Source organism: Camellia sinensis, chromosome 5, assembly GCF_055761805.1.
Source record: "Camellia sinensis isolate YWXY chromosome 5, ASM5576180v1, whole genome shotgun sequence".
Taxonomy (NCBI): Eukaryota; Viridiplantae; Streptophyta; class Magnoliopsida; order Ericales; family Theaceae; genus Camellia; species Camellia sinensis.
Genome location: NC_138965.1, coordinates 142,119,736 through 142,147,247, shown reverse-complemented (window position 1 = coordinate 142,147,247; position 27,512 = coordinate 142,119,736). Strand labels below are relative to the sequence as shown.

General features: G+C 36.0%; 2 protein-coding genes across 6 annotated transcripts; one reads left to right on the top strand and one right to left on the bottom strand.

The window, feature by feature from the left end:
• Positions 1–307: 307 nt before the first annotated feature.
• On the top strand, positions 308–9,109 carry LOC114298416 (light-inducible protein CPRF2). The gene is made up of 6 exons (XM_028242985.2): positions 308–853; positions 4,224–4,320; positions 5,119–5,326; positions 6,302–6,377; positions 6,459–6,584; positions 8,524–9,109. Exons 1-6 carry the CDS (start codon positions 395–397, stop codon positions 8,896–8,898), a joined length of 1,341 nt encoding a protein of 446 aa, XP_028098786.2. The 5' UTR covers positions 308–394; the 3' UTR covers positions 8,899–9,109.
• A 1,479-nt stretch (positions 9,110–10,588) lies between these two features.
• Positions 10,589–26,524, bottom strand: SWP (RNA polymerase II transcription mediator). Of its 5 annotated transcripts, none has more exons than XM_028242982.2 (10): positions 26,323–26,524; positions 25,953–26,233; positions 23,906–24,985; positions 22,891–22,994; positions 21,213–21,387; positions 18,957–19,905; positions 17,833–18,854; positions 13,648–14,729; positions 11,740–12,547; positions 10,589–11,063 (listed from the first exon to the last, which is right to left on the bottom strand). In XM_028242982.2, exons 2-9 carry the CDS (start codon positions 26,160–26,162, stop codon positions 11,743–11,745), a joined length of 5,427 nt encoding a protein of 1,808 aa, XP_028098783.1. In that variant the 5' UTR covers positions 26,163–26,233; positions 26,323–26,524; the 3' UTR covers positions 10,589–11,063; positions 11,740–11,742. The 5 variants fall into 5 exon arrangements, with proteins under 5 accessions (XP_028098783.1, XP_082726051.1, XP_082726050.1 ...); XM_082869925.1 differs by having other exon boundaries at positions 17,833–18,833; positions 22,891–22,988; positions 26,323–26,477; XM_082869924.1 differs by having other exon boundaries at positions 22,891–22,988; positions 26,323–26,469.
• Between the last annotated feature and the right edge of the window lie 988 nt (positions 26,525–27,512).

The following is a 27,512-nucleotide window of genomic DNA, read 5'->3' as shown; positions in this document are numbered from 1 at the left end:
AAGAATGAATGTTTTTGGAAATATTTTATGACAAATATGACTTAATTATCCATATTGAAATTTGATAGAATTCAATAATAAATTTAAAAACAAAATAGGACTTATTAATATTTTTCCTTCTATAAAACTCATCTCCATATATATAGAGAAAAATTATTTTAGTAACAAGTAAAAGAAAAGTTATACATATTTATAATAAAAAAAATTTACAAAATTAAAAAAAGGAAAGATTCACAAAATTTTCAATATTTTATTTTTTTCTATTTTGCCCTAAAATCATATTTTTTTTCAATCTATATATATATATATATATGCCTGTTCAACGGCCAACACATACAAGTAGGCTTTTTAGCTGAATATACAAAACATTTGAGAGAGAGAGAGAGAGAGAGAGATGGATAGGGTGTTTTCAGTGGACGACATGGCCGACCAGTTTTGGTCGCCGGCGCCTGTACGTTTACCGATGACGGCGGAGGAAGAAACGACGTCGTCGTCTTCGAAGGTACATCCGACTATGATGAATCGGAGCGAATCTGAGTGGGCCTTCCAGAGATTCCTTCAAGAGGCCCGGAATAACACCACCCACAGCGAATCCGAATCCTCCCCTTCTGCCTCCGCCGTAGCTTCTTCGTCGGCGATACCCGAAAACGACGTCGTCGAGATCAAGGACCAGCCTCAGCCTCAGCCTCAGCCTCAGCCTCAGCCTCGGGCTCAACATCGTCAATCGACGAATCAACAAACGGCGTCGTTTAATTCGGTTGCGCCTCCGAACGTTCCGGTGGATTCGGAGGAGTATCAAGCCTTCCTCAAGAGCCGTCTCAATCTGGCTTGCGCTGCTGTTGCTTTGACTCGGGTATGTTTTCTGTTTGGTTCCCGAGAAATTTAGGTCAAAACTATCCGAATTTGTTTCCAATTGTGATTTTTTTCTCTCTCTTTTTTTTTGGTTAGTGATGTCATGAATCTGAAATCCAGGGTTGTCTGATTTCCCTTTTCTTTGCCTTTACATATATTTTTTTTCTTGATTGGGTGGTAGATTCGTTTGTTTTCTGTTTGGTTCCAGAGAAAATTTAGGTCAAAACGAAAGAAAATTTTGGTTAATGATGTCATGGTGTCGCATCTGCGGCTCCGAATCTGAAATCCGAAGTTGTTTGATTTCCCTTTTTTCTTTGTCTTTTTTCTTTTATTTTTTATTATTATTAATTTTTTTTCCCCCTCAGCTGTCAAACAAAGCATTACACTTTTTCTTGATTAGATGGTTGATTTCCTTGCTTCCATATCCATCCATCTTTTGGCTTTTATTTTTCCTCTTTTTGTAATATTTTTTTCCAAACTGGTGGATTTTGCTAAAAATAAAAAATGCTATGTTTTTTTGGTTAATTGAACTGAATTTATTCATTCTTTCAATCATCTGGACTCTCTCTGTATGTATATACAAATATATTATATATACACTTGTCTGTATGTGTGCGTCTACGTATATGTGTCTGTATACATACTTGTGAGTATAGAAAATTGTTAGAAGTTTTTATTTGTTAGTATTCTGTGTATATGTTTTCCAATTTCAATGCAATTGCTTCAGTTCTTTTCCACCACCAATTGTTTAGATTGTTTTGGTTTCTAAAGTGATATTTGAACAAATTGAGGGTATTATTAAAGGTTAAAAAATGAGGGCTTTTGGGTACCATACCCAAAACCCATTCCCAACCATTATCCAGATTAGGAAAAATCCAATCATTGATTGATAACTATGAAGCACCGACACTTCAAAATAAGTGCCTCATACTTGTCAAACACATGGACACTTCAGGATACGTATGGTACACAGTATATGGTGTATCTCTTTATTTAATTAATTTATTTCAGAGGACGCACTGGGGACACACTAGGGACGTACTAAGATTTTTTTTATTTTTTTTTCATTTTATTTAGTAATTTTCATGTATGTTGAATGTTTATTATTTTTTTTAAATTCAAATACTTAGTAGATCATCCATAAAAAAAAGATATAAACTGTAAATATTAACTTAAAAGTATTTTTTTTAAATAAAAAAAATATAATTAGAATTAATTTTTGTTTATATTGATTGTTTGTGGATGTAATATTAATCTAGGTAGCAAACAAAAATATATGAAAACATATTTTATTACCGTGTCCTAGCCGTGTCTGTGTCTTTATTTTTTTGAAATTACCGTGTCTTGTGTCTATATCCGTGTCCGTGCTTCTTAGATTGATAACAAGTAAAATCAGATACAAAAAAATTAAGTGATTTTTTGTAGTACTCCTATTGAAACTAACCCTCAACTTATCACACAATAGGACAATCTACTGGAATCCAACCCTACTTACCACTAGAATTGGCTCTACTTACCATATGACCATAGTTACGTACTATTTTAGGTATGGACCATATGGGTACTAAAACCACTAGTTTTGTATCATAAAATTCCACTTAATTTTAATGCAGAATCACTCTCTTTGATCTGATGTAAACATATGATGTGCCATCTTACCATTCTACTCTACGGTCTTCTATTGTGGAGTTTTGGTATGTGCTATTGGGTAGCTGGGTTGAGTGTGCTGGGGCAAACATAAAGGCATTATTCAACTCAACTTAGGAATGACAGGTTTATATTCCAACATCCTCGTATGCAGTCCCTCTGAATGTACTGGATAACGTTGATATTTTAGCTGCCCAAAAAACTTCGAACCTTTGACAAGGTTGATGAGCAGAGTCACAAGAGTTGAAAAGAGAAGTGGAAAAATCTTAACTAAGAAGCTATCGGGGGCATGGAGATTCTTCGTTATAAGATATTTCCTGTGCATTTTTCATGTAACTAGGATTGTCCCCTCAAGCTTTGGTTAACAGTAACTAGGATTGTTCTCTTACCAAATGATGAGCTTTTGATTTCTTTACTAGTGTTGCAAGGCATCTTTTTTAAAGCCACAGTGGAATGAAGGGACTAAAACAATCTCAATTGGTAATATTTCCTTGTGAATGCTAAATCTTTAGATTAGGTTTAGGATAGTAAAGAAGAATCTCCTTGCCAGATCCTTTTTCACCAAAGGGTTGTTTCTCAAACTTGGCTCACTTTTTTTGGGGATAAGCATAAAATATCATTAATTGAGCACCAAAATGACAAGACAAGGGCTCAAGCTTTGCACAACGTATATGAGAGAAACCCCATAACCCTATGTAATAACAGCAATGTACAACTCTCCCAAAAAATCTACAAAAAATAAAAAAGAAATGAACAAGGATGCCTCCTTGAGTTAAAACCAGTAGGTAACAAGAAGCATCCCGTTCAAACTAGGAATCAGAAGCTCCACATTTCTCTCACACCATTAGCACCACGTCACACATAAAGTAGTGGCCTCCCAAGCCCTCCTCTCTCCCTTCCCTCAAGGCAACCCCTACTCCAAGAAGCAATAAGATCTCTCATATTGCGAGGGATCACCCTCTCAACCTCGAAGATGGGCATCACCAAGCACCATAACACCCTAGCCACCTTCTGGTAATGGTTTCCTTCAAGGCCATAGTTGATTTTTTCTCCTCCTCCTTTCTATTCCTTTTCTTCCTTCCTCTCCTCGTCCCCTGTGCCTTTTCTAACAAGTGAAAATATAACTTATGCGCCAGCTCCTAACCTTGAATTGTTTCCCTGATATTGAAGCTCTATGCTCAATTTCAGCCTCCAAACAAGGTCTGCTATCCTGGCTTGAATAAAGTGGACCGTGAATATTTGGAAATTCAAAGCTTTTAGGAAACATCCTTGTAGTGAATATTTGGCCCAAAAGAAACCTGTTTTCTATTCCCTATCCATATATGTTGTTTCATAATTTCTAAATGCCTGTAATTTGGTTACTTTCAATTACCTAAATTGTGTGTGGAAAATTTTATTGATGTGCTATGTTTAGAAAGTAGGTACTACTATAACTGCCATTTAGTGGGGATGAGCCATATGTGCATTAGCTCATTTGATTCACATTTCAATCAATTTAGATGCTGGTATATGAATGATAACCTTATATACCTGACATGCAAATTGGCTCACACTTTCTTTTGGATTCGGTAGTTATGTCTTATTTTGGGAGAAAGGAAAAAGAAAATCATAATTGTGGCTCTAGTCTTTAATTCAGCACATCTACCATTTTTTGAACTGCTTTAAATTTTCCCCTGTTCTACAAGATGGAAACTCTATTTAAACATCATAATTCATGTCAATAGGCATCTTTTGTAAAATCTCAAGAATCTCCTATTGTAGCGGACAATGGATCACAGGCGTCCAGTACCGGACAATTGGGAATGCAAGCTCTTGGTGAAGGTTAGTATCTCCTACTGTTTAAATGTTTTATTTATTATTGTTATTATTCTATGCTTTGAGCATATGCATAAATGTCGGGTGTGTTTGTAACTCCTAATCTTTTCCATGGTCAAACATTATTTAATAATTTTCATGTTCACTTTCTTAATATATTCCATCCATGTAGCAAGAATCAAAGGGATTTGGATTGCTTCTGGTAGAGCAAGAGTAATAATGTTCTTTTCAATATCATTTTAACATCAATTTACACCTAATAATTAGATTGTCTATGCATGCATAAACAAACATGTGAGTATGATTTGCATACAAGATATTTTGGTTAATAGAGGATTGGAAGCGTCTACTTCATGTGGTAAGGATTTCTTTGGTTTGATTTTTGTAGTCCCATTTATCAATTTACCGGACTAAAGCAAGTTATATGGAGTCTTATGTTGATGATCAACATAGTGTTAGACTCCACTTTCAGCTTTTATAGTTAGCTGAGCTAAAGCTGCTAGCAGTCTGAATTTGTTGTAAACAGTAGACTAGGAAGGCTAATCAAGATTTGCATTGTGGATAGGAAAGAAGGAATTGACAATGATTGGTGGCAATGAAGATAATGATTGTTAATTTGTTATGATGACATTTGAATTATAAGTCTATTTTCTTTTTGATCACCTTTTAGCCAAGTCTTTATTCATGTGTACATTCTCTTTGCTTCTCTTCCTGGAATACTCTTTATAGGTTGCAGTTATGTCATTGGATAGCATAGAAAGTATTGAATGTTGTCATCCAATTTTGATTTTGTCACTTTTGTAGGATCTGGGTATGGTCTACCAAAGGGACAAGATAAGGATGTTATTGGACCCCTTGGAATTCCTTCCTTGCCAGCCATGGAAAAGAAATCTGTGGTCCAGGTGAAGTCAACGACGAGTGGATCATCAAGAGAACAGTCAGATGATGATGAAGCTGAAGGAGAAACAGAAACGAATAACACAGACCCTACTGATGCAAAACGTGTCAGGAGGTAATTGTGTTGTTAGCTACTAATGGTTAAAATTTATCTGGAAATTTGATTGTTGCAGATGTGTGACTATCCTGTTTTATATCTTTGTGAGGATGTGCACATATCATTTGTAGTTGGTAGGTATAGATAAATTCCACTTATCCTATTTTATATCAAATAATTAAAGGTGATTTTCTCTGGCAATATATATATATATTTTTTTGCGCCGATGTAATTCATGCTATATACATAAAAGATCAGGAAAATTGCTTACAAATTTTTTGAATAGAAATTCCCTTTAATAATTGATGGAAAGACAACTTGCTACTTAAAAGTTGTCTGACCTGTCAATCTTATTTGTGAGAGATTTAGTCTGTTCAACAGCATAGACCACTGAAACATGAATTGTTAGCCTTAAAATGACTGTTTCAAATGAATAGTGTAAGTAACTTATTTATTGAATATGTTTTTCTTAATTTATGAAAAAGATATATATCTTTGTTCATGTTGTTAGCAGAAATTTCAGTGAGATGAACCTCCTCCGCAATGGATGCCCAAAAGAGTGGGGTAGGCCTCAATGCCTATTTGAGGTCCACAAGAAAATGACAGGCCTCCATGAATGATTACAGTTGTCTTCTATGAGAAGAGGAAGCATCCATCTATTTTTTCATTTTAGGTAACGAGGGATGGCCTCTTTTTGATTTCCTAGAAGGTTGAGAAATTGAAAGAGACTATCTTTGACCAAAAGGGATTGCTGCACAATTAGAGGATGAAGCATTGATCAGTCTTGTGGTCTCGACTTTGCTTGCTTAATTTTATACCAACATGTGTATGAAATGTAGTGGCTGTTAGATGTTCATTGCCATGCATTTAAAACGCTTACTGTAACTATGATTCTGTCCATCTTTTCCACGAACGGATCATTTTTTTCATGCCTTCTATACACATTGTTACCATATTCAATTTTCTTCAATTAATTTGTTGTGTGTTTTTCAGAATGCTTTCTAATAGAGAATCAGCTAGACGCTCTAGAAGAAGAAAACAAGCCCATTTGACTGAGCTAGAAACACAGGTTTTGTCCTTTATCTTGCCCCGTACCTTTGTTTTTCTAGCTTAATTCAATTTTCTAATGAAACATCGTGGTTCATCCTAGGTTTCTCAATTGCGGGTTGAAAACTCTTCCTTACTGAAGAGGCTTTCTGACATAAGCCAAAAGTACAATGAATCAGCTGTTGACAACAGAGTTTTAAAAGCTGATGTGGAGACATTAAGAGCTAAGGTATGTGTTTCATTGAAGGAGCATTCGAAATTAGTTACTCGACCCTTTTTGTTCTCAAAAACCATTCATCTCTACTAACCAGTATAAAATTCATATCTTAACCTACAAAATATTTTTCTTTTTTTGATTACTCGGTATCCGGCCCATAAGACCAACTAATCTGAGGGACCAATCTCACCATCTACTTGTGAGGGTCCAATTAAAGCCAGGGCAAAAGTACTGTATAGACTGGCCCCAAGAAATTGTTTGCAGCTAGCAGGTTTCGAACTTGAGACCTTAAGCACATCTCCATGTCCCAAGCCTTGACCACCAAGCCAACCCCTTGGGGCTACAAAATATTTTTCTTGGCATGCCTTTCTTGTGAGCTCAGTTTTTTACTTTTCTTTTCTTGTAGAACATTATCGGTTGCTACCTATTCTTGTAAGAAAATAGCTACTGTATGTGCAGTGGCGGAGTCAGGAATTTAATGTAGGGGGGGCACCAATTAATTATAATCTCAAAATTTGGTCTCGATCATTAGTATTATAGTCCATAATCCGAGGTCGTAGTCCTAGATTTGCAGGAAGGTCTACTAAGGATGATCTAAATAAGTACATTTTTTGACTTTTGTATGAAATGTGGGTTGGATTTGAGTTGGGTTTGAAGTGATGTGTTAGAAAGGTGGTGTGACTTAAATAAGATGATGTGACTTAAATAGAATAGCGACTTTTTAACTTTTTAACTTTTTTGAAACTTGCCAAACCAGCCCTAAGTTAATTTATATGCGACTTTGTTTTGTGGAAAAATAATTATAATCTTCTTCTTAAGGAAGAGATGATTCTAACTTTGATTTTCTTTTGAAATATTGCTCCATGACTGTTTTAAAAAATAAAAATCAAAATAAAAATTCATAATCAAAATCACAAACCCCCACAAATCAAAATCTCCAATTTTAATATAAATCAAAAAATTTAAAATTAGCACAAATCACAACAAAGAAAATTTCTAATATACTAATATTATAACAAATAAAAGTCCCTAATTTAAATAACAAATACTATAAATTAATATTTTTAATTGTAGAACAAATCAAATCCCTAATTTTAGCACAAACAACAACAAATCAAAATCCCTTACTTTTAATATAAATCACCACCAATTAAGATTCATAATTTTAACATATCAAAATCTCTTATTTTAACATAAATAATAACAAATTTAAATTTTCTACAAATAAAAACTTAACAAATAACTATAAATTGATACTCATAATTTTTATTTAAAAATAAAAAATTATAAATAAAGTTACATGTAAACAATGAAGAGAAGATAACAAGGTTATAGTGTGATCCCAAATCTGTATTGCGTGATCCTAATCTGGTGAATCGCTAGTTGATAAATTACAAAGTAACAAAGAGAGATAAAAAAAAAAAGTATATATATATATATATTGCTACTGTTTTTCCATGAATCAAAAAAAAAAATAATAATAATTGAATTGAATTGAAGATGTGTCAGTGTGTTTGGGTGCATGTGTTAGTGTGTTTGGAAATTTGGTGCATGTGTGCGTGTGTTCAAGTGGGCTGCTGTGTATTATGTGGCACTGCATGTAAGCTCAAACAAAACCAAAAAAAAAAAAAAAAAAATTTGAAAAGTCAGGGGGGGCACGTGACCCCCCCGGTCCCCACATCCCTCCGCCCGTGTATGTGTGTATGTCTACTGGAGGTGGGTGCATACACAATGCCTTCGCAATTGTACATTAAACTATTGGAAGGTTTGATGAATGAGAATATGGGATGAATTTGAAAACTATTTGGCAATTCTCTATCATTATAACCATTTAGTAGTGATTATATAATAGAATAGATGCATTTATGATTTAAATATCGTGTTAGGACAAAACAAGAAGTTGCAAACTGAGATTTCTGTTGTCTCATTCGAGTGAAGCTTTTATTTTCAGGTGAAGATGGCTGAAGAGACAGTTAAAAGAGTGACCGGATTGAACCCTCTGTTCCAAGCCATGTCTGATATGTCCACAATGTCCATGCCATCATTTGCCGATAGCCCTTCTGACACATCGGCAGATGCTGCAGTTCCCGTGCAAGACGTCCCAAACCAGCAACACTTTTATCAATCTGCTGCAAATAATAATCATATGTCAAGAATTGAAAACGATTTCGTAGACATTCCTTCAGCAGAAAACGAGCAGCAGAGTCCGGGGAATAAGATGGGTAGAACAGCTTCCATGCAGCGAGTGGCAAGCTTGGAGCATCTGCAGAAGCGGATTCGTGGAGATGCGAGCCCGTGTGGGACTCAGTGTAACGGAAAGCAGTAGCGATGACAACAGAAAAGCCCCAACTGCATTAGAGGTTATTAAAAGATTATTCTAGTTCAATACATCTTATCAGTTTCTGTTGCAAGGTTTTTCTATTCTTTTTGTTCTAAATACATTATGGGGAAGAACCCAATTTGATACCTTTGATTAATTATGTGCTGCTGAATGAAACAGCTCGACTTTCACATGAATGGACATAATGATTATTTTATCTCCTCTCCCTCTCTTGTAATATCTTTTTTTTTTGGTTTTGTTTTGTTTTAACAGAGATTTGCAATGAATGAATCTTGATTCTTCATAATTTCTTGTATTCTCATGAGACCTGATTATTGTTGCTGGCTTATTAAAGATCTAGTGGCTATGGCTATGCAGGTGTGAGGGAGAAGAGAGAAAAAAGGGGTTGGGGAGGGAGGGAGCAAGAAATGAAAGGGTGTTGGGCCTATTTGGTTAAAAAGAATAGGAAAGCTATTTTTTTTTTTTTTTAAATTTTTTGAATGGTATTTTGCTATTTCATTGCAAATTTTAATTGTATTTTTGTCATTTTATAACAAATAAAGTCAAATTAATGAAGGGGAGGTTGGTATATATTTCAAGGCAAAATAGGGTTTTGACAATGCGATACTTATAACTTAAGACAAGTTTCTTGTAATTATCTCTACTGATACCCCTCCTCCCAACTTCCTATTGCTCCCCCACCTCTCCACTCCCCATTCCCCTAACATCCCCCAAACCCTTTCCTTCACAACCTGCCTTTACCCGTAGCAACAAAACATCTTTCCTTTACAGCCTCATATCCTTTACCCGTTGCAACAAAACATATTGGGTGCAAGTGCAAAAAACGTAAGTTTCACTTGCACTTAATATAATTATCAGCAGCAAGGTGGAGGTGCCAAGAGGGTTTGGGGTTTGGCGAGGGGGGATGGGAAGGAGGTTGCAGGTGAACGAGGAAGATAAGGGTGAACTTTCATTTGGTTTGGTACTAGTGAAAAACATGTCCCAGTATAAGTGAATACTGTGAAAGTTTTTACAATTTTCAATTCCACCCAACATAAGCATGGTGAGGGATCACAAAGAGAGAAGGGCCATGAGTGTTGGGGTGGCTGCAGTTACTAGAGTTGATGAAGAAAGAATTACTGTATAGGGAAGGAAAAGAAGGGGCTTATAGTATTGGTGGAGTGACAAAGGGTGGTGGAGATGGTGGTGGCAATGGCAGGAAAAATGATAGGAAAGGGGCCAAGTGTGACAAGGTAGAGGGGGAGAGGGTTTTGGAATGGTGGTCAGATGGTGAAGTAGCATACAGAAGAAGATGGAAACAAGGAATTGGAGGGAAACAACGAAGGTTGGCCCCTTGAAATTCGGCTCTAATCTTGTTCTATAGTCCAAAAACATGAAATTCAACATTGTAAGGGCCATGAGAAGTGAAAAGAACTCACCAAATTACCATTTTCACACAAAACTTGCAAGGCTGACTGATGAATCACATGACCCAACTCACCATCACCACCACCACCACCACCACCACCACAATATTTGACAACACCAAACAAAAACAAAAACAAAAAATTTAAATATCAAAAGATAAACACACAATACTAGCACTTCATGATACTGTAGCTTAAAGCGCCCAGGGAAAAAGCTTTCCTGATGACCAAAACAACCGGTAATCCCAGTACATTCCACTAATAAACTATTTACCTACAAAATCCAAGTAATATTTTCCTTGACATATGATTGAAGTAATTTACATCAGAATCCAAAAATAAAAGGTACAAACTACAAAGTTGTAAACTAGAGTTTTTGGCATATTTTGTTAAGTGTCCAGAGGGGGTTGTACAACAACTCCAAGCAGCTAAATAAATTTTGTACAATCACATTGAGAACAATCAGTAGGGTGACCTGTACAAGAAAAACCCACCGTCCCTGACTCTAATTTAACAAACACAAAACACCCTTCCTGCTCCCCATCAAAAACATTATTCTACACCCTGTTTCCCAAAATCTAGGTCAGCCAACTATATATATTAGAAAATCAAAAAAAGGCCACCGGTACATTGTCAACTCCCTTGCAAACCACCAAGCTAGCAGCATTGTTTGCAGACGGTTTCTCAAATTTGGCAGTTCTTAAATTTGGTTTCCCTTATCATTTTCACCGCTGTAATTTTCTCCTGCAACAATATACCAATGCAACAGAGATGAAAATTGAGAAGATAATACAATATAGCCAAACACATCTTGTAGCTCAAACAGGAAACAAAATCAAGACCTAGACCAAAAAATATTCCACAATCCGAGAGACAAGGTCTCAAGCTGAGAGGCTAGACAGTGCTAAGTTTTGGCTTGACTTTCTTGATTTGAAGGAAAATTTTGAAATGTTTTTATGTCCAGCCAACTTCAATGAGTTGACTTTCTTGTTCCCTTCTTGACAACTAGTAAACATTTTCTGGTGAAAGGAGTGAGAGCCTGGGTGATTGGGCCTCTATACTCCCACACCTTAGGACGATGGTTCAAACCACACCTCTCACCTTCCCTCTTACCCCAGACTAGGTTAGATTAGGCATTTCCAATGTTCAACCCTATTTGGTTTCGTTTTCAAAATCTGTTCTGTTTTTTTTTTTTTTCCTTTCAAAAATCTAAAAATTAGTTTGGTGAATAAAATAAAATAAAAAACACGTCATTTTCATATGGTTAGCTTTTTGGTGCAAAAATAATTTTTTTTTAAATTTAAAAATATGTTGTGTTTATTTTTGTCATACAAGTTTCTATTCTGCAAACAAAACCAAACAGGGTGATCATTTTCTCCCAAATCCAGAAAATTCAAAAATATGATGTGAACCGACTTACTTATCACGTTGCTCCAGAACTTGTGGTAACCCCACTGCCATCCCTTAAGCCTACAAGGCACATATTCAATGTTCTCTGTGCACTGTCTGCAACCAATCTCAACCTCCCTTGACTAACATCGCCAGCCGAACCTCCATTCACTTCCACGGTTCTAGCCACCCTCTGTTTACATTTCTCCCAGTCATCGAGCTGCAACCAGCAGGCTCGGCCCCCGTGGCTTCCTTCCATTCCGAGAAATGAGACGTTAGGGTTTTCACAGAATGAATATCTCAATCTCACCGAAACACAGTAGGGCAACCAAGCAGCACCACCGGCAGCATTTATGGAAGGTATGTGACTAGAATCAAGAACCACAGTCAGTGCAAAATCGACACAGTTATGGGGTCGGTCATAATGAATATTGCTTTTTGACGCAGATGAATTATCAGAGTTTCCATCTGCATTCAATCCGGCATGATTTTCAAGACATAATTCAATACGAGGTTTTTGTGCAGGGGCGGTATCTCCACCTTGCGCCTGAGCTAATCCTTTTTTCCACGCTATAAGTTTCAAGAATTCTCTTAAAACTGAAATTGGTAAAGTAAGAAGAGTAATAAATGATGCAACCCGTGAAGCGTCATAGGGTTCTGATGCAACACGTCGGCTGAAATAGTCACATATCTCGCCTATTTCAGATTGTGTTAGCTCCTCTTGAGCAGTGGCTGCGTTTTGCTGCTGCTGTTGCTGCTGTGAATGATGAAAGCGTTTCACGCTAAGGACTTGGAGAAGAAGTTGAACCCTGTGCACACTTACAGCAAATACATAACCCCTGCAAACAGGATTCCATAATCAGAACCCAGGATACAAGTTACTCAAGATATTAAAGTGTAAAGCACCCTTAGAGAGTATAATGGTGCGGGCGTGATTTCAAGCATACATGAGTTCTTTCATGCATAACAATCTTTGACTTTAATCATTTATCAAATTGCAGAAAATCAAATCAAATAAACAGAAAAACACACATTCTTAGGAGAAAAATGAGCATTTGTGAGATTTCTCTCATAATCATAAAATAAAGCAAAACATAAAGATATTATGACAAATGCACTAACAAACATTATTGTTATTATTGGCTTATTGTCTCCACTTTCAATCCTTACAAATATCAGTATGTCAGGAAAAACTACTAATAAAACTCATTAGAACATACCACAATTTACTTATTTCTTTCTACTGAATAAATCGGATGAGCAATCATCGAGTTCTTACCCCCCTATTCTATACATGTTTCAAGGTTACGTAAAAATCAGACCAACTAGAATTGTTCCTTGGTTTTTTTTCCTCCCCCTTTTGGGTTGGTAAATTGAATTGAACATCATACCATTAGTTCCACAAAGCTGTTTAGAATAACAATTCCCAATAGCGGGGGAAAAAAAACTGATAAGAAAAGAATAACTAAAACTGTTCAAAGTACCCACCAAGAAGTTTAGAGAAATACATAATTATTCTACAAGCCTACCCACTAGCATGTCACCATACTCCCAATCCTTCCAATAGCATAAAGAGAAAAAAAAGCAGAGTGAATAACTGGATGATAAAATTTCTTGGAATCTAATGTTGTTGTGTTAAGCATTTGCATGCTGCTCCCAATCTGACGAGAGAGAGGAAGAATGATTTCTTGCACAAAATAGTATCTGTTCCTAATGAGTGATTTCTTGCATCCAAATGCGTGTGAGTAACCCCCGCATGTGCAGTAGTGCATTCATTCTCTCATGTGATCCCAGTGAACATCAATTTAGAAATATCACCCAAACCTAAGCATCACACATCATTCAAGCAATACCAAGAACAGAAAAGAATAAGAGAAATATAAGACATGATTAGATATATTTTGACAAAAGCATAAAACCAAAACTGTATGTTTCTTACCCTACAAAGAAGCGCAAGGCTGGCTGCTCCTGGTCTAAGTTTAACAGTGCACCTTCATTGTCCTTTAAAATTGACCCTAGGATGTCTTTCAAAAGATCAGGTAACTGTGCGAATAACCATAGCACTCCAAGGTACTTGAGAATACCTCTAAGAACTTTCTTAAGTGCAACAAGTGGAACCCATCCACCACCATAACCTCCATCATCCCCAAGTCCAATAATTGCTGTATTCAGTTCCCCTCTCACATGAGCAGGGACACCTGCACCAGGTGATCTACGTATAGGCAAGCCCGCACTTACAACTGGTAAATTTGGGGATGCTGAAAGAGCGTTACCCATACGGTTGAGACCAGTAACTTGATTTCCTGACCTGGCCATTCCACCAGGATTTGAGAGGTTGACTCTGTTTCCACCGGAAGTTGACAACTGTGAAACCGAACTTGGATTTGGACCGTTTGCATTTGCCATCCCAACTGTCTGTTGACCACCAGTAAAATTAGGCTCCAAACCGTTCAATTCCTGAGCCACGTGCTCCATAATGAAAGGACGAAACTGTGGGCATGGTAATGATCCTCCAACTGAGGGGCCACCTTTTGGGGGTGTTGCTGGTTGCAACCAAACCTGATCTCCAGCAAAGCAGCGCATGTCGACTGCAAAGAATTTACGATATATTATCCGAATCCAGTAGGGCCCACGAAGGACAACAGAGACATCTATGGGCAACAGTGAGCTAGGAACAATGCCGGGGCCACCTCGCCCAGCAGCAGCAAGCATCGCAGCCCCGTGAAGGCTGTGATTCCCAAGAGAGCCGGCATTGGTGGAGGTAACGGGATTCCCTCCAGGGCCAGATGTCACCTGACTAGCATTTGTGGTTGAACTAATTTGCAAGTGTCCCTGGGGTTGTAGGTACCCACTCTGTTTTGAAATAGAAGAGATGTGCGCTGTAACACCAGGGACCCCAGAAGCAGGACCAGCCCGTGCAGGGCGTGTTGCTGCTGCAAGGGCATGCAAGGGTCCAGCAGTGAGGCGAATGCAATCCAGAAGAGATGCAACTTCAGCACCATTTATAAAGTCTTCTAGAAACTGGAGAGAAGACAAGCATGAAGTACTAATATTTAATATAAGAGAACAAAATGAAAGTGCAAGAAATTTGCAAAAGCAGAACTAAATAGATTTTTAACGAGTTTGAACAAGTCCAAACTCGAATAGTATGAAGCTAAAAACTGGAAACTTCGAATATAAAAATAAAATAAAATGAACCGGGGATCAAAAAAAATAAATGTTCTTTAGGGTGAACCAATTTGATATCATAGCGCTGGCCAAAATTGATTTTCACTTTAAGTAGAAGTTCTAGACAAAAAACATACTGTTTTTGTAATGGATGACCGGATCCTCCAATATGGATCAATCAACCAATATGCAGCAATTAGCATTTATATGTTATTGGACACAAAAGGCTGAAAGTTAAACCATACAAAAGATTACCAAAAAGGTATTATACAAGACTTTGACCAATAAAAATAAAGAGGAAAAAAACATACCATTCAAAATTCAATATATAATTGTGTATATATAATGCTCATGTAACGTCAAGTATCTTACCTGTTTAATTGGTTAACAAATTTTTTGGTTTCTCAGCATTTATGATATACGCATTAATTGGTTAGTCAAACTATTTCCATGAGTGAGCCGTTAGACTGACTGTTTAACCAATTCACCCAATCAAGTGTTTTAGAAAATTTTACTCCACTTCGGGAAAAGTCAGCTCGTCGATGTATTATTATACAACAAATTCATTACCAAATCTTATCAAATCAAATGAAAAAAGGGATCCAACTTTACTACTACCTCTTCTGACTTGCCAATATATACTAACGCATATTAATTGATTGGACTCTGCTCAAATTAAATGTAATATGTTGTAAAATCTCTAAAACTTCAACTACATAAACTAACAGCCAGAATACCCTTATTGGATGTTTATGGACTTAATGTGGCACATGCTGCTTGTTTGCTCCCCACCTCATCACATCATTACTCCCACATGTTTCAGTCATGGTTGGTTAGATCCCACTTGCAAAGTGAACGGTTAGTGGGGGCAGCGAAAGATTTGCCACAAGTTGAATTATGTGCAATGCATTATTTTAGATTGATTTTTATTTTTATTTTTATTTTTTTTAGAAAGAACATGGACATCTAAGGTTGGATAGATAAAACATCCCAAAATCTAACAAAACAAAGGATGAAGAAGAAAGAAAGAAAGAAAGAAAAAGAGTTAGCTTTATACATTGTTGGAGGCACTAGGAAACTGTGTAACGTGGCATTCCAATTAAAATTTATGTCATGAATAATTGCCTACTTATGTATTTAGGAAAGTTGCATGAACATAAATGTTAACGGCGGTATCCTTGAATTTCTGGAAAACCACTAATGCTTATGTTATCATTCACACATGTTCCTTATGAAAGTTAGTAACCACACATAAAGTTCACAGGAGCGCTTCCTTTCCAATAACGATTGGCTTGATATCTTGAACACTCCCAGAAAAGGAAGTAATGCACGACCTAAGAAGCACAGACATGGACACGGACCTATGTTACCAGAAAATACTAATATCCTAGCGAATCATGTATTAGTACACACATTCCGAAACATGGTACACTTCCATTTCTAAACAATAAATTTAGTGATCCAAAACAATCCCAAATTTTATTTTAATTTTTCAATATATGTCCGTCCTTAAATGTTACCTTAGGAGGAAAAAGAATCAAATATAATGAACTAAAATATAAGGTGAGTTAAGTTTTAACAAGACAAAAATATCAAAAAATGGGTCATAATGCTCATAGAAAATATTACATTTTATAGGATGTCTAATAGTTTTTTAAAAAACATTACTCTAGAAGTACCTTAAATTCCTAAGTATAATATATACAGGTCTACTCCTATCGTACCACATTTTAGAGCATGTGGCATACCACGTTCCCAGTCCACGTACTAGAATGATCTACGTTCCAAGTAACATAGACACAACAAAGACTCACAAATTTCCAAAAATGTAGGACAATACATCAGGAATACGTGCAAAACATTTATTGTATATAATTATTATGTCTTATGTTTTAATATTCTATATTTATTCTATGTCAAAAATTTGTTCTCATCAAATTCATCAACCTTGTTATGCTATTCTGGTGAAAAAAAATATATAAAAAATAAATTTTAAAAATGGGTCCCAGCATGTCCAACCCTAGCATGCAACCTTTGGAGAGGTGTCTGTGCTTCATAGTGCATAACTATGCAGTGTGGACTGCAACCAAGAACAAAGACAGAAATTTTATTTAGACAAGACCAAAATAAGTTTAACAAGAACAATTAAATAAATATAGTAACAAAAATAAAAAAAAGTTAGCTTTCGATATAAATAATTTCTTCCATAAGAGATGTAAAAAGTCTCATAAGGAAATTCAATAAATTTGTATTAGTCATTTTTTAATACTTATTTCATATAGATTGTGAGCTACATATTTAGATCTTAGTGTATAATTGATTAGACTGTCATTTTAAGACAGTTTATTGGCCGAAATAGTTTATATGAATGAAAAGAATCTACCTCTATGATTTTTATATTTAAAAAAAAAATCCTTTCACATATTATATTTTTATTTTTTTTTGGGTGCCAAAGTACATACTGATGCTATTATATAATATCAATATGTGAATAGTCATCCCATATACACTGTAAAAATACTCATGAAATATAGGAAAACCAAAAGAATTTTGGAAAAATTTTGGGACCATGTCATATACATTATAGAAATACTCCAAAATAGAGGGTTAGATGAATTTTGGAGACCTTGGGTGGTGGTGGGGGGGTGGGCATGGCCCCCCTTGGCCCATAACTAGCTTCCTCATTGACAATGACTGCAACTGTCTTAACCTGTAGCTAACATGTAGCTACTGTGAAGCATATCACAAGTTTAACCCTACCTTATAACAAACTTGCAGTGCATATATACAATAATACTTCTGTAACATTTCAAAAAACAAAAAAGGAAAATAATTGAAGCAGCTCTGCCCATCTGGGATGGCCAAGCTCCAGGGAAGTATTTGGTTCTGGGGTTGGAGATTAAGTCAAATCCGAACAATGGAAACACAATAAAGATAGAAAATAAAACAGGCAAACCTTGGTATGAGGCCAAAGCTGGTCGGGAGAAACATGCATCGTGCATCCCTCTTTACCAGACTCCCACTCGACAACAAAGCGAGCAAGTACCCCCGAACCAAAACTAAACCACAAACTCATGAGCCCAACTGCCTCAATGCGAAAAGCCCTCCTCATCTGTTCCGAAAATTTGTCAGATGCCTCTAGAGCATTTTTTGCTCCAGCTGCCGCTTTACCATCGGAGTTTGCACTGCCTTCTTCTAGTTTCTCATCTGGTCTTACTCCAAGCAGTTTTCGCATTCCAAGTGCAAACATTCTAGCATTGGAGAGCCTTTGGATATCTGCCACTAACTTCTTGATGCTATCTGCCTCCACAGATTGATAACTCAAAACAACACCTTCCGGATCATAACGGATATGAGAATCTACATCAGACGTATTGGCAATACGAACACCAGAACCCCATGGAGTACTATTGCTTCCCTTCTGAAGTTCCCACAAGTCCCTGAAGTGCTGGTCATTTATTTTGACATCCCAATACATGCTTCCAGGTCGACCAAGTCGCAGACATATGTGTTGCCATGTATCGCCTCTCGCAAATGGGAGTCGGAACCATAAATTTGAGGATGCATTTCTTAGACCCACTTCTTCAACATATGGAATGTCAAGTGCATCCATCTGGCTAGATAGTCGAGCATGCTTGATACAAAGTGAGCAGTGCCTGACCACATGAAGAAGAGCTGAAAAATATATGCTAGAGGGTGCATTTCCTTTATTTGCTTCAGCAATTAGACTTGCATAACTGTAACCTTCAGTTTTGCCAATCATCTCCGATGAAATGAGTGCCTGTGGTGAAGTCTGATGATTGAATCCTGAATCCATGATTTTTCTTCTCTTACTAAATCCTGACTGGTGCTCTAAACATTGAAGTGATGGAATCAAATTCAACATATCTGAAACTGTACGCTTTCTTGATCTTTTATCATGTCTAGTAACAGCATCAAGATTTGAGCTAGGACCAACTGCAAAATCTGGTGCTTCAGCTGAAAGGAACGCATTTATCACAAATACACTTAACTGTAAAACTACTATTTAATTGAAATTTATAAGTCGCAGCTTATACAGATAAAATCAAAGTAACTTACATATGGTAGTTGTAGCCCAAGGGCTAGATCCAGAAACTTTAAAAGATCCAATTGCCGAGGTTCTAGGCCCGTTAGGTTTTACATTTGGTGCAGAAACTCGGGGGCCAGTCAGTCTTGGTGGGGAAGCCAAATCCACTGTGGCACAAGAATCAGCAGAATGTGGAGATCTAAGAGAAGCCAAATCCTGGTCAGATTTTGAAGCAGACAGTTTCTTCAAAGTTGTGCTCCTTCCTAAACCAGAAGATGGTGAACTCACAGAGCTAGACTGCATGATGCCCTTCAAATTGCTTGTTGAATAAATCGAGCCATTATTATAATGGGGAGATCCACCAGAAACTTTAGGAGCATTATTGATCTGTGCTATCTGTGTTCCTCCCTCCCACTTAGGTGAGGAGGTTCCAACTTTCATACTCTGAAAATTCATTGGAACAGAGCCATAATGCGCTGCAGCAGATGCATTAAATGATGAAGAGAGACTCTGACTAGAAAAAGAAGGTGCAGATGACCCTCTCTCAAGCTCAAACACTTCATCAACAATAGAAGAGAAACTTGATAGCAGATTTCCAGAACCAAGCATAGAACCATCGACGTTGAGCTCAGAGAGAAGACCATGTTCAGAAGTCTGATTAGCACCCATAGCATTGGGTGAAAGTGAAAGTAGTTTTCCACAATCAATAAGGCTCAAATTAAGTACATCTTCAATCATCTGAATCTGATCAATGTCTACATTTTTTACACGGGTGACATTATTTAAGTCACCAAAAGAATGAGTTTTTCCTGATGGATCGGGCTGAGTCTCAAGCAATTTAAAAAGGGGTTTAAAATCTTTATCAAGTTGCATTAGCAAAAAATATGAGCTGCCACAGTCTGGAAAGCTCATTAACAATGAACTTGGACCATTCAAAATGTTCTTGGGCACTTTCACTGCAGCAAAACCATGTTCATTAACCTGCAAGCATCAAACAATACTAAACGACTTGAGCATATATTGCAAAATATAACAAATGATCTATCATATCTACATAGTCAAATCCCAAAACTAGGTTTCTCTAAATCGAAAGACCTAGTCACAAAAGCTGCTCGGGGGAAATTGAGCTAAAGTGAGAAACTTTACTGTAGTCAATAACTTGGGCTAAATATAGAGAACCAGCATTAGCAATACAAGTCCTTTGTTATCAATGACAGAGATGTATATGAAGCCTCATCATACTTCCAATTATGGCTGAAAAAGTTTTCTAGACTGAAGATGTAACAAAAGAGAGTGAAACTTCTGTGAACATCTATGTTACAATTTAACTTACATGGACTAATCTAAAATTTGTGAAGTACCCTTCACGGTCAATTCTTGGTTCTGATATGCCTAGTTAAACATGCACCAAACATATGTATAAATAGTTGAATTTACTATTTAGTCATGCATAAGACTCTCATTTTATATATAGAATGTTCTATGTTATGAAATCTAGTAGTGTCGTGGTGTCCTTGGACATGATAATTACATGAATCCAACACTTTGATGCATACCCACACCCGACATCCATACCCAAACACACATAACATAGGTCACCTTCCAAAAATTGAAAAACATTCCAAATAAATAAATAAACAAATAGGGACAACGCCATCTCTGTAAACTTCGTCATAAAGAACCCCATGTGATTTTCACATTTTCCACGTAGTTGACACCTACAAATGTTGATTCTTCTCAACACACAAGATAGCAGTCACAAAGACATAGTGTTATATGATAATATCTACCCTATTTGGTGACATGTAGTAAGTGCAGTGGGACACAAACTAGACATTTTAAAACTCATTAAATGATTCACAAATACAACATCGATTAAGCCCCCGGCGGTGCTCCACGCACCAATTAGTGTACACATTAGTGTACCAATTAGTGTTATGATATTATTATTGATCACATTTACTATACAAATTACAAATACCCAAAACCATACAAATGATGCCACACCATCTGTTGGTACACCAGTGTGTACATTAATTGGTGCATATAGTATTATTCTTAAGTCCCACATGAGTAATGATTAAAAAATAACTTTCATGCAGTACTTATGGGCAGCATACTGTCAGATGTTCATAAACACATATTTAGGTGGCAATCCAAACTTCAATGCCTTAAAACTTCCCATCTGTGATTTAGGCACATTCTATCTCTGCTACGCATGGGGAGGGAACAGAGGGGTTTGAATGAGACAATAAAAAAAAATAAGAAGAAAGGATGAAAATGATTACCTCCAGGCCTATAAACCTGCCAATACATGCAAATAAGTGCAAAATACTTTTGCTTCTCAAGCTTATAAAAACTTCAGCAGCGGTCATACTACTCTGGTTTAGAGCTTCTTCATATTCTACCAATGCCGAAGGGGACAGAATATTCTTCGATGACTGGAGAAGAAAACGCCCATTCCTGCAAGTCAAAAAAATTGAAACTACGATTTCTAAAAAAGATCATAAAAATCAGTAGGCAAACACCAAAGACAATTCTCAACATCCTATTTAATAAGTGTTTGTAAAAGAAAATAATGAGTGTCAGAAGATGAGTTTAGAACAAATACAAACAGCAGAAGCACATTTAAAATGCAATGTTAGCAATAAATGCATTTTTCAGGAACACCAAAGCTATCACCAAGACAAAATCCAAGGAAGCCTGATTTATGAAACTGATGTCAAGCAGAATATTCCAAAAGGACCGGAATACAATCCACATACTCATACTGTATATGAATCATCCTTTCCATGTACTAACACAATTACATGGCCATAATTTTTGTATCTCCATTTTAGACACCACTTTAGTGATTTTTAAAAAATATATACTGGACCAAAATATCCTAGGTATGTCTAAGAATGAGCTGTAATGGATCTCAATATGGGGTGCCATCATTACTACGAGAATAATCCAAGGTACAAGTCCAATATTAAAAATATTTTTAAATTCAAATGATTAACTGATACATATTTACATGCCACAAGCATTGAGATGTTCATGGTCACTATCACATAAGTGCAAGTTAAAAACATGAAAATGACTTTAACTAGTTGGACCATTTCATAAATAAAAAGTGAGCTATAATGCCCGTAATCAAGCCAAATCAGGCTGCAATTTTCAGACAACATAAGCCTTGCTTACTAGTTGATAACAAAGTTGTCAAATCATGAATTGAAATTGTCCTTTTCCGAATCACAAATCATAAAAATTCAATCATAATTTCTAATTTACAAAGAAAAATACATCTATGCATTTAGATATAAAATATATTATATTATATGTATGAAACAGTTAGACTTAAATCAATGAAAATATTGTTTTGAATGATGATCATATGGCCGATTATGATATTATTTATGATAATGCGCATCATACATGTACATATATGAATTAAAAGGAAACAAGAATTCAAGATTCATCATAAAATAAGTTAATTCAAGATTCATCAACTAAAGCAACTCCTTCATTTATGTGGTTTATGAGGCAAAATATATTACTTGGCTTCATTTTGGACTTGCCTCTGTCTTTTAAGAGGATCTCTTTATTTTTTATTACTAGTTATTGGAAAGACAAAGTCGTATGTAGCTTGTGACGTCTTTTGTATTTTCTTTTAGCTTTTTGAGGACTTCCTGTCGCCCCGTACTTTTTTGTAACTTTTATTCTTTTTATTAACAAATTTTTTCTCGTCTCTATAACCAACCCAAAGCAAATTAAGTATTATGTCCCAATCAAGTAAGAATTGGCTACATGAGTCCCATTTTCCCATTCTGCCCTTTCAAGGACCATATGCCCAATTAAATTAAATAAATTCATACCTTCAGTGTCAATCAAAAAAATATATATATCAAAAAATGGCAAAAAGCCATCTCAACATTAATTAAATTGATTTAGTTCATTTTTGCACAGTTAAAGGTAGAAAACCTTATATTCATGCCAAGGGTGAAAAATGATGAGCCATAAGCACGAACACGTAGTACTTCCTGCCCTTCACATTGCCTGGCACTACATTTGCTATCCTTCTGAAGCTAAAAATTCAGCACCAAAAAAAGAAGATATTATTAGGCAAATGCATGAAATGGCATAAATAGGTTCCTAACACTCTAAAATACACTAAAATATAAATAAAATAAAATAAATTCACAAGGAGGCTATGATAAACTTTATGAACTAATTATCTTTAAGAAAATTTAAGAATATGTTACTCTATGCAACACGGATACTTCTAGAAGAGAGTCCTATCCATATCATCCTCGTATTAAATACTAGTACTCCTCATATACTCATGAATATGTATCTGATGCTTCCTAAGCATATCCATAATTTTCTTTAATTTAGAAAAATATCGAATACTTTTCAAATAGTCTAGGTCAAGTATCCAAACTATTGTAAAATTGAGACTAAAAGATGAGCTATTCAAAACAACTGTATAATAAAAAACGGTTTTGTGTGAAACTTCCAAAACAAAACCCCCCCAAAAAAAAAGAAACTATTCCTACCCATCTTTCCAAAAACTGGGGTGCCAACTTTCATAGCCTTCCTTTCAACTTGTATTTTTCAGGTTTCTTCATTCCCTTTTTGTCATCTTTTTAATCTTTAGATGATCCTAAGCTCTCTATCTGAACCTGGAGTAGCCCTCATCCATGCACTCAAGCATAGGATAAATAATCCTGTAACTATGCCGTATTTTAATCTTTATGGCATAAGTCCAAGATTTATTCTTCCCACACGAGTTCAGGTTGTAATAACAGACAATCACATACACAAACCAAAACCAAGAGAAATTTAGAAATCACATCACGTAATGTAGTTTTGAATTAGGATTTAGGTATTTCAAAGGTTTGAGATTCCAATTTAATAAAAGATGAGTTAGTTGCGCTGTGCATTAAACTAAAAAATAGAAACTAAATAAAAATAGATTTTTGTCCATTCAACCAACCTTTTTATAGTCAGCATCAGGTTCATCTGCGTGGCACTGAAGAATAACATCACCTGTAGCTCTATAGATCTGACCATTTTTCACCAGCTCTTTATAAATTTCAAGCAAACGAGTATATCTATTGCAACATATAGCTCTTAGCAGCAACTTCTCAACATCAATGCGACTCTGGTCAAGGAAAAATTCTGCCTCCTTACCAGTTAGAGGATCTATAACAAATGAACCATGAAGACATTTTATCTGCATATCTGGTCCTGGTTCAATTTTTATAAATGGGCATGACCCTGAGTCAGATGTACCAGAAGTCTTATCCAAATCTAACCAATATAAAATTTTTAATCCAGGAGTTCTTTGACCAGCCGAATCAGTTTCCCCTTCTTGACTCATTTGCATGGAAGCTGCACTCCCACCTTGTCCTGTGCTACCATCAGATACAAGCTCAAACCGGATAGCATCTTTCCATCTGCCTTGGCGAAGAGAATGCACTTGTCTTATGACAGTGTCCATAACAAGCGCAACACAAAGCTCGTGGAGAACAGAGTATAAAGTTATAAATGGATTTTCCGCAGCTGCCATTCTCCGCTCTAAATCATCTCCAAGAGCATGCCTTCGCGATTCTTCCAGCTTCACAAGCCCACTTCTCTCACCAACAAGCAGCTCCAAATGCAATATCCTCCACATTGATAGATGCCCACGATAACCAAGAGTAACTAAAACTTTAAATTCCCCATCCACACGAAGCATTGCAGTACCATCAGAAACTTTGACTTCAGAAAATTCTTTAGGAAGAGTAACTTCAAGCAACTTTGACCGTACAAGTGTGTCTAACTTCTTCAAAGCTGGCTTCTGCTGATCTTCTGTTAATGTGCTCTGAATACCTACATCTTCTACACATTTTGGTAAACGCTGGTAATTTCCTGTAAGGAGGACTTCGATAGCAGAGGGAACATCGTAGATAGGAGCGCGAGCTTGCTGTAGGCCTTCATGCATGAAAAAAAGGGAATCTGCCGTTTGGGTGAAACACATATCATGATTTGATACAGTTGATGCTAGTTGTTGACAATACTGTATTAAAGGAACCTGCAAATCAAACAGTAGGGATTTACAGGAGAATACATAATTATAAATTGCTTAATGCCCTCAATAAAAAATGTTCTATAGAAATTAGCACAGGATCAATGGGCAACTGTTACTTCAAATTCAAGAATCTCAAAGAAAACTCACAAATTCAGTCCAACTAGCAAGTAGAATGAGAACAGTTATTTGCAAATTTCAACTAAAATAAAATACGATCAGATCTTGGTGACCAAACAAATTTTGTGGTTACTATAAATCAAGTTGCAGAGATGCCTGCCGATGAAGTTAGTTCAACACAAACTAAAATTCACAAGACCATTTTTTTTTTTCCCCTTAATATGCCAATAATTTTTTTTTTTAAAGGTGGGTTAGGGGGAAGAAAATGGAGGGGAATATATGATAACATGTACTAAACATGAAGAAAAAAAAAAGAAGGGAAAATTACGCAACAGTGCTAATTCCATAAAATTATTACATAATCATGAAAAAATCTATAATTTTAATTATCAATATTTATATAATTTTTCAAAATGTCCCAATGAACTGAAATTTCCCCCCAAAAAAACCCAGGCAGATTCTAGCAGATAAAGTAATTCAGGCCCCTCTGCATATCCGTGTTCATAATTCTGTAGTTTTTTCCAACATTCAATATTGGAAGGTTCAATTTTCCTTTCTTTTCCACCAGTTCAATTTTCCCAGATAGCAAAAAACAGCGATGCTAGGAACACTAGACACAGATGTGAGAAAAATGTACAAGACGTGGAAGATGAGGTTCCACATGTAATGAACTCAAGTAAACGCCAGCAACCTAATTCTCAAGCAGGAACAATAAATAAATTTTAAAAATCCAGAATTAACCCAAATTCACGTTGATTCCTAAAATCAAAACTTGGCTCGCCATCGAATTCAAGAATCAGGAGATAGCTAGACACACAGATATAGATATGGGGAGATAGAACTCGAATTATACCTGCTGACACCACTTGGCAAGAACATTGAGTCGGAGCATCCGTTGCTGAGTCTTGACGAGGAACTTGAGGAGGTTAATCTTCTTCTCAGAATCGGACTGTTCGGAGGACCTCGATTTCTCGACCAATTCCTTGAGAGAGATGTAAGATTCATCGGCGGCACGACTCACCAAGGTGGAGAACTGGACCGTTTGTTGCCCTAGTTCAGCCATTGACGCCCCTCTTTGAATACTCGATCTACAATACCAGGTGCATGGAAACTAGGGTCCGGAGTGCAGAAACCCTAGAGAGAGAAAGTTGAGAGATTCAGAGAGAGAGAGAGAATGAATACAAAAAATATTTAACAAGGACAAGCTGTGTATGTAATTCAACTCGCTCCCGCTATATTTGGCTAGTTTGTTCTGAAATCGGTTCCGATACCCCCGGCCCGGGTAGAGAGGCGGCTAGTCTGAATACATTTATCACTCTCGGTTAAGGCCCCGTTTGGGGTGTTGGCAAAAAAAGTCAAAACACCTGATTACACCTTCGTTTGGCATGGCAGCCTTTTTGAGCTTTGTTTGGTTTGATTTTGGAAGAGTCATTTTTGAAAAAAAATTTCTAAAATTATGTTTGGTTTGTGATTTTTTTCAAAAAAAAATTAAAATTATTTTTTCTTTTTTACATATCAATCAATTATTTTTTCTTTTTTTATCTCTCATTCTCAATCACTTTGGGTTCGTTTGGTTTGTATTTCTGAAAAATTTTGGGAAATTTTTTCTACAAATAAGTTTTTAAAAGTAATCAAACCAAACAAATTTTTCCAAAAAAATTTCTCAAAACTTGTAAACCAAACAAGTTTTCCAAACAAATCTCTCTCTCACACACATCAAATCAATCACTTTTTTCAAAACTCTCTCTCAAAATAATTTTTCAAAACATCTTTTAAAAAAAACCAAACCAAACAACTTTTCGTACTTTTTATCTCTAAAACACATCTCTCAAACACAAACCAAACATACCTTTTATCTCTCACACACATCTATGCAATTACAACAAACTATCAAATCATTCCAAACTCCTAAACTCTAAAACTATTTTCAAAATATACAACTAAACAAACTCAAAAAATTTATAAGCTCTCTCCTCAAATTTTTTTTTTTTTTGAAAATCACTCTCTCACAAGCAAACCAAACATACCATTTGCCTTTTTGACTATTTTACTCGCAAAAAGATAAAGAGTTGGTTTGCGAAGTGGGTTGGCTTTTTTACCTATTTTAGACTGGGCTAAAAAACTTGGTTTGGGAAGGACTTTTTGATTTTTTTGACTTTTTTTTTTTGTGAGAGAAGAGTGTAATGATTATGGGTTGGATGTGATGTTTTATTTATTATGATTAAAATAGCCTATTTTGTCTTTTGTGACTATTTTAGCCACAAACCATCTTGCCAAACAAACCCAAAATGGACTTTTTAGCTCAATAAGACAAAATATCACATCAAACTTATAATCATTTCGTTTTTTCTATCACAAAAGTTAAAAAAATCAAAAAAATTATCTCAAACAAGACTTTTTAACTCCAAGATAA

What these genes read in the sequence shown, in the direction of transcription:
- LOC114298416 (XM_028242985.2), top strand. Translation starts at nt 395, where the DNA reads ATGGATAGGGTGTTTTCAGTGGACGACATGGCCGACCAGTTTTGGTCG. An exon ending in TGACTGAGCTAGAAACACAG is followed by an intron (nt 6,378 to 6,458) that starts GTTTTGTCCTTT and finishes GGTTCATCCTAG; the next exon opens with GTTTCTCAATTGCGGGTTGA. An exon ending in TGGAGACATTAAGAGCTAAG is followed by an intron (nt 6,585 to 8,523) that starts GTATGTGTTTCA and finishes TTTTATTTTCAG; the next exon opens with GTGAAGATGGCTGAAGAGAC.
- SWP (XM_028242982.2), bottom strand. Translation starts at nt 26,162, where the DNA reads ATGGCTGAACTAGGGCAACAAACGGTCCAGTTCTCCACCTTGGTGAGT. An exon ending in TTGGGCTACAACTACCATAT is followed by an intron (nt 18,855 to 18,956) that starts GTAAGTTACTTT and finishes CGTTCCTTTCAG; the next exon opens with CTGAAGCACCAGATTTTGCA. An exon ending in GCCTTGCGCTTCTTTGTAGG is followed by an intron (nt 12,548 to 13,647) that starts GTAAGAAACATA and finishes TCCTGTTTGCAG; the next exon opens with GGGTTATGTATTTGCTGTAA.